General features: G+C 53.9%; 1 protein-coding gene across 1 annotated transcript in view; it reads left to right on the top strand.

The window, feature by feature from the left end:
• The window catches only part of DRAXIN (dorsal inhibitory axon guidance protein), a 9798-nt gene extending 9159 nt beyond the window's left edge, over positions 1–639 (top strand). The window contains exon 7 of the mRNA XM_012662588.1: positions 527–639. Within this exon, the coding sequence (XP_012518042.1) occupies positions 527–639 (113 nt within the window). The remainder of the gene's footprint in view (positions 1–526) is intronic.
• Positions 640–6798: the final 6159 nt, after the last annotated feature.

Raw genomic sequence — 6798 nt, 5'->3', positions numbered from 1 at the left:
CTAGGCTGACGCCACGGCACTCACTCTAGCCTGGGCAAAAGAGTGAGACTCTGACTCAAAAAAAAAAAAAAAAAGAAAGTACGGAATTCTCATATACCCTCCTACGCCCCTGCATGCAGTTCCCCTTGCTACCGTCTTGCATTAGCGTGGTGCATTGTTAGGATGGACGACCCAGTGTCGATACTTTATTATTGCTAAGGCCGCAGTTTACGTTGGGGTTCCCTCTTTGTGCTGCACATCCTCCGGGTTTTGGCAGATGCCTGCCGCATCCACCATGACCGCGTCATACGGAATATTTTCACTGCCCTGCATTTTCTCTGTGCTCCATCTGTTCATGCGCCCCGCACCCCGCCCTCCCCACCTCCTCCCCCACCAGTCTGTGAAGCTGCTCCAGGACGCTGCCGAGCCCGGGTGGTCGGGCAGAGAGAAGCAGTGTGGGAGAAGGCCAGGCTGGCCCCAGGGGATACGGGGAAGGGGGGGGGTCTGGCCTGCCGCGTCCCTGACCCCCTTGCCTCCCCTGGCTCAGGGCTGCGCTGCTACGCCAAGTTCCACCGGAACCGCAGGGTCACACGGAGGAAGGGGCGCTGCGTGGAGCCCGAGACGGCCAACGGCGACCAGGGATCCTTCATCAACGTGTAGCGGCCCCGCGGGCGGCGCCTCCCACCGCCTGAGCCCCGGAGGTTTGGCGAAGCCCGGCCATTCGTTCATAACTTAGCAGCGGGTGATCAGATGGGACCAGACGGCCGAGGCTGCAGCCTCAGGCCAGGACACAGCCCCAGGAGGGGAGCTGCCGGGCGAGCGAGCCACCGCTGCACCCACCGCCGGACCCGCGGCCTGCGCCGCCCGCGTGGCCCGACTCCGCGCGACGGCAGCGCCGAGAGCGCCCTCTCCTGTCCGACAGCAGCGCTGCAACGGCTTCAAGCTCAAGGCCACGAGGAGGGTTTTGAGAGGAAAAGAGACACATACTCCCGGAGGGGAGGGAGGCAGCCCAAGGGCAGGAGACGACTCTGCAGCACCTCCAGTCCAGGCACTGTGCTGAGCGCGCGGAACACATCACCTCACTGAATTTTCACAACCTTTTCAAGGAGCATTATCTCTACTTAACAGGTGAGGACACGGGCACAGTGGAGTTATGTGACTTGCGCAGCGTCCCACGTGAATGCCGCTTGCACCTTAACGCGTGTGAGAGCCACCCGGGATCTGGTTAAAATGCGGATTCTGATTCAGTGGATTCTGCGTTTCTAACAGGCTCCCAGGGCTGCCCACGCTGCCGGGACCCCACCGAGAGGGCCCCGGGAGGAAGTAGATGGCGGAGCCCAATCTGGACCTGGACCAAGGGTATAAAGCTCCCAGGGCCACTTCTTGCTTCCCCACAACTAAGAATTCCAGGCTGTCCCAGACTTTCAGTGGGAAAGCCACACTCCTTGCTAGTTCCTCTCACTGTAGCTGGAATCACTTGACTGTTCTCTGCCTTCCCTGGACAAGGGTGTATCGTCTTTGAAAACAAAACAAAATACACCTTAAGCACCTACTTGCTTGTAAGGAATGAGTCGGGCAGATTGGTCCCTGCCCTCCAGTAGCAGATATTTTGAGATATGAAGTGTTTGGGAAAAACAACAATATTGTCCCTTAGGTCCCTGTGGTCTTGCTGACCCAGTCCTGGGACACACACTTTCAAGTTGCCCTGAGAGCTTCTACCCCAGGGGTACTGAAGCAAACAGGGACTCTAAAAAAATATACACATTGCCCATGTATACCCACTTGGCATACCGCTTAGTGGTTCCCAGGCCACCAGAAACCATCCCTAGACCCCACCCCACACTTCCGCAACAGAGCCCATGGGGAAGTTGGGGCAACCCTGAGACTGAGGTGCTATCTGAAGCTAGCTGTCCCCAACAGGCCAGACCCACGATGGCCACCCAGAACATCTGTCCCAGCAGAGATGGCTCCAGGGGCCACCTCAAGAGAAGCATTTAAATCCCCCCACCGGGCATCGTACTCCTGGTCAACCCTCCAGTCCAGGGCAAACTAGGTTGCAAATGACAAAAGCCTTCCCCATCCAAATTCCCCACTGGCCTGGTCCGTGCCCATAGGATGCCAGGGCTGTTTACTGCTCTGGGAAAATCAGTCGGGGTCAGAGTCAGGCACCAAGGAAAGCGGTTAGATCTAGAAGAAACCCAATATGCTGCTCTTCTCTCCCTATTCAAGTTTGATGGGCATGGGAGTCTAGCAGGGGAGAGGGGAGGGGAGGAGAACTGAAAGAGATCAAAGCCGGCTAGCTGGAAAGCAGATCTGCTGGCTCTTTTGTACTTGAACCAGACAGGCCCTACGAGGTGGCTCACGCCTGTAATCCTAGCACTCTGGGAGGCCGAAGCAGGCAGATTGCTTGAGCTCAGGAGTTCAAGACCAGCCTGAGCAAGAGTGAGACCCTGTCTCTACTAAAAATAGAAAGAAATTAATCGGACAACTAAAACTATATAGAAAAAAATTAGCCGGGCATGGTGGCGCATGCCTATAGTCCCAGCTACTCGGGAGGCTGAGGCAGGAGGATTGCTTGAGCCCAGGAGTTTGAGGTTGCTGTGAGCTGGGCTGACGCCACGACATTCTAGCCCAGGCAACACACTGCATACTGTGTGTGCCTCGTGTGGGGTGTCTGATTCAGGACTGTGCTGGCTCTGTGGGAATAGAACCCTGGCAGGGGGGCAGAGGTTAGGATGGCCCCAGGACTTCAGCAGTGGAAAACACAGAAGGTCTGTAGGGAGATGAAAGGCCCACGGAACCATCCCTGCCTACCAGGGAAGCCACATGGCTGGATATTCAAGGTCATCTCTTCACCCTAGCTACCTCCATAGGGCGTGGATCGGTGGGTGCCTCTTAACTCCAAAGTTTGGAATCCCAAAGCCCCCTCAGGTGTTTTGTCAACCTCTCTGCCAGGAAGTTCTTTCTTAGGTCTGTCTTAAAACTTCTTCTGCTGGTACAGAAGCCAATTTCCTTTAATCTGGGGTTTGGCAAACTTTTACCAAGAAGGACCAGATAAATATTTTAGGCTTTGCAGGCCACCCAATCTCTGTTATGGCTACTCAACTCTGTTGTAGCTCAAAGCAGCCACAGACAATGTGTAAATGAATCAGCATGGCTGGATTCCAATAAAAACTATTTATGGACACAGATTTAAATTTCATATAATTTTCACGTATCACAAAATATGATTCTTTGATTTTTTCAAAACCCATTTTAAAATGTAAAAACTACCCTTAGCTTGCTGACTATGGAAAACAGGCAGTGGGTCAGCTTTGGCCCAAGGGCCATAGTTGGCCAACCCCTGCCCACGCCTCCTAGTTCTCAACCTTGACTGCACACTGGACTAATCTGGGGAACTTTCACAGGCCTGGGGCCCACCGCTAAGCTGCGTTGCTGTCTGGGCTTCATAGTTGTTCAGAGTTCCCAGGTGACTCCCCTGTGTAGCCTGGCTGAGGACCTCTGCTGTCTGCCCCCGTCTGGCGCAGCACAGCTGGTGAGAAATGGGCCTATTCCACCTCTCACTGCCTTAGTGACCTTAGCAAAGTCACTTAAGGTCTCTGTGCCATAATTTTTTTTTTTTTTTGAGACAGAGTCTCGCTCTGTTGCCTGGGCTAGAGTGCCGTGGCATCAGCCTAGCTCACAGCAACCTCAAACTCCTGGGTTCAAGCGATCCTCCTGCCTCAGCCTCCCGAGTAGCTGGGGCTACAGCCATGTGCCACCATGCCCGGCTAATTTTTTCTATATATTTTTAGTTGTCCAGCTAATTTCTTTCTATTTTTAGTAGAGATGGGGTCTCGCTCTTGCTCAGGCTGATCTTGAACCCCTGACCTTGAGCAATCCTCCCACCTCAGCCTCCCAGAGTGCTGGGATTACAGGTGCGAGCCATCACGCCCAGCCTCTGTGCCTTGATTTTTTTCATCGCAAAATGGGGGCAATAACTCGTCCTTCACAGGGGTGTCGTGAGGAGTTAATGACTAATTCTTATAAGATGTTCAGAACAGTGCCTGGCACATAATAGACTCCCAGTGTTAGCTAATTAATTATTTTGGGAGAATTTTAGTAGGCGTTCTATTCTTCCACGATGATCTGTCACATACTCAAAGATAATTTCTAGGTCACCATTCAGGCTCCTTCCCCAAAGTGTGTTCCATAGAACATTGGGGCCATGAGATGCTCCACTGGAAAGGGAGGGGTAGGGTTCTGTGGTCAATGAGGTTTAGGAAATTGTTCTGGCCTCAGCCCTGGGCAACACGTGCAGATAGATTCCAGGCACTGAGGCAGAGCTGGAAGAGTAAGTGGCTTCGCAATAATAGGTGCATGAGTCTAAAAACATACCCGGGGAGAGCTGAGCAGGGGGCCCAGTGGAAACCAATAGCTATTGGGCCCATCGCCTGAGCCTGTCACCTGGGCCACCTGCATTCCTCCACTGGAGTCTTACAGCCATTCCCAGATACACACTGTTCCCATGGGGCTGCCTTTCCGTGGTTTGGTGACACCAAGAGTGCTTTCTGTGCCTGCTGAGAATGGGCTGAGGGTCCAGTGACATGAGGGCCTGGCCTCATGGGAAAATGACAGCTTTGCAGCCGCGCGAGGAGGGACCGAGCCACACGTCAAATCCCAAAGCCACAACCCCTTCCACCACTGAGATGCTGCAGGTGGGTCCTTACTTTAAGCCGCATTCAGCCCACCCAATAAAACCTAATGCTAAGTGGGCACACGGCTCCCTGGGATGGGGTTCACTTTGCTGGAGAGACAGTCAACAGACATGTGACCTACAAGGTCCGTGTTTGGTGCTGGGAGAGATGGTGGAGAGGCCAGAGGAGCAAACCGCTGGGGCTCCTCATTGCAGGTCACATGGGGCTGGATTGGGCGCTGTCACCTCCACGATAATCTTCACTCCCACAGGCAACAGCGAGTGTGTGTTTGTTCGTGTGTGTGTGTGTGTGTGTGTGTGTGTGTGTGTGTGTGTGTGTATACTGGGGAGGGGGTCAGCAGGGATGGGCAGTTTGCAGAACTAGGGAGTGCATTTTCTGAATTCTAAGCTTTCTAGCCCTTTGCTACTCAGAGTGTGGTCCGGGACTAACAGCAGCACCTGGGGGCTTGGTAGAAACGCAGAATCTTGGGCCCCACACCCCCAGCCCTACTGAACCAGACTCTCTGGGGCTAGGGCCTGGCCATCTGGCTTTTAACAAGTCCCCAGTTTGTTCTGTGTGTGATAAGGTTTGAGGGTCGCAGGTCTAGGATACAGAGGGGAAACAGAAATGTGGGCTATAGTCAGGGACATTTGGATGATTGGGCCATTTGCATTCAGGCATGAATTGGCAAGTCTGAGATCCGGTTTGCCCAGCTAATAATTACAGCAGTGCCAAACTCCCAGGCTCTTGTAGGGGTTTCTGACTCTTAGGAAATTTCTTGGGGAGCTGTGGTTCCTCTTTAAATGCAGGAGCAGCAGGGGGAGGGGGGAGGTGCTACACCCTTGTAGTCCTATGATGTCATGTTGCATGTGCTCTGTTGAGCTGTAAATAAAGAGATAATGGTTAAGCCGACTTGTGGACTTGTCGAGTTGTCAGAAGTTGTCATCTCTCTCCGCTCCTCCAGGAGGTGGTCTGTCTGTGCTGGCAGTGAGTTCCACTGGGGGATTTGGAGGGGTCCCTAAGCCTGGTGTTTCCCTTTACACTTCTCAACACCTCTGATTGAGCATTTGCTCTGAGCTAAGCAGCAAAGGTCCCTGCTCTCACCTGACCTCACCATGGTCCCTTAGCTAGACTCTTGGGTGCCAGTCTCAATTTTTATCTCCTTCCTTAGTTTAGGTTAGGGCAGCTAAGGTCCTAAAGAGATTCTGAGGCTGGTCACAGCAGACTGGCCTCCAGCAACTTTATTCAGGGACTGGGAGGCTGAGAGCAGAGAAAAGCAGATGCCAACTTCAGGATGAGGAAGAAAAAGCACCACCGCCTGAAGCCATGTCTGAGCAGGCTCAGATGCCATCTTGAAAAAGGGCATGAACTGGCAAAGGGGTGGCCTGGCTTGGGACCAGGAAGGACATCTCTTATCTTGGTGCCAGTTCCAGCCAACACCAACCAGGCCCTCCTAGGCTTGGCTGACCACAGCAGGTTGTGTTATGGCTCCCAGTGGCCCTGGTCCTAAAGTCAAGGCAGGGACCAGATGCCCCTGGGGTCCATGGTAACCACAGACATGGGGCAGCCTAAGGGCCTGATGTCTATCCCTGCAGGGATCTCTCTGCCTGTCTGCCTTTCTTACAATGCGGGCCCTTGGACTCCCAGCATCGGAATCTTCTAGGGAGCAAACCACCTGGACCTGGATTTCTGAGCTCCACCTGGACCTCTGACTTAGCATTTCTGGGGCTGGGCTTGGAAATCTACATGATTGATAAGTTAAGCCTGAGAACTGCTGCACCAAACCTCCTGAGAACTCGCTGTCCTCCCTGCTCAGGCCCCAGGTGGCTGGAGAGGTCCCACTGAGGATGGTTCCCCCTCCTGTAGGCTTTGCAAATCATCCCTCTCTGCCCACCTGTTCGACTCTGCCATCGCAGTGCAAAAGCAGCCATGGACACCACGGGGACAGATGAGTGCAAACAAACGAGTGCGGCTGTGTTCCGATACAGCTTCACGCAGAAGGGCAGCGGCTGCACTCGGCCCCGGAGCTGCAGTTTGCCGGCCCTTAATCTGTGCTGCCGACCCCCGGGCCGGTGATTGCAGAAAGGCATGCTGGGCTTTTAACAACCCCTCCTGTCCTGGGATGTTCACTTGAACCCATTTC

The sequence above is a fragment of the Propithecus coquereli genome, unplaced genomic scaffold (assembly GCF_000956105.1).
Source record: "Propithecus coquereli isolate 6110/MARCELLA unplaced genomic scaffold, Pcoq_1.0 Scaffold77, whole genome shotgun sequence".
NCBI classification, from domain to species: Eukaryota; Metazoa; Chordata; class Mammalia; order Primates; family Indriidae; genus Propithecus; species Propithecus coquereli.
The sequence above is the reverse complement of the archived record's forward strand: the minus strand, read 5'-3'. Positions and strand labels throughout refer to the sequence as shown.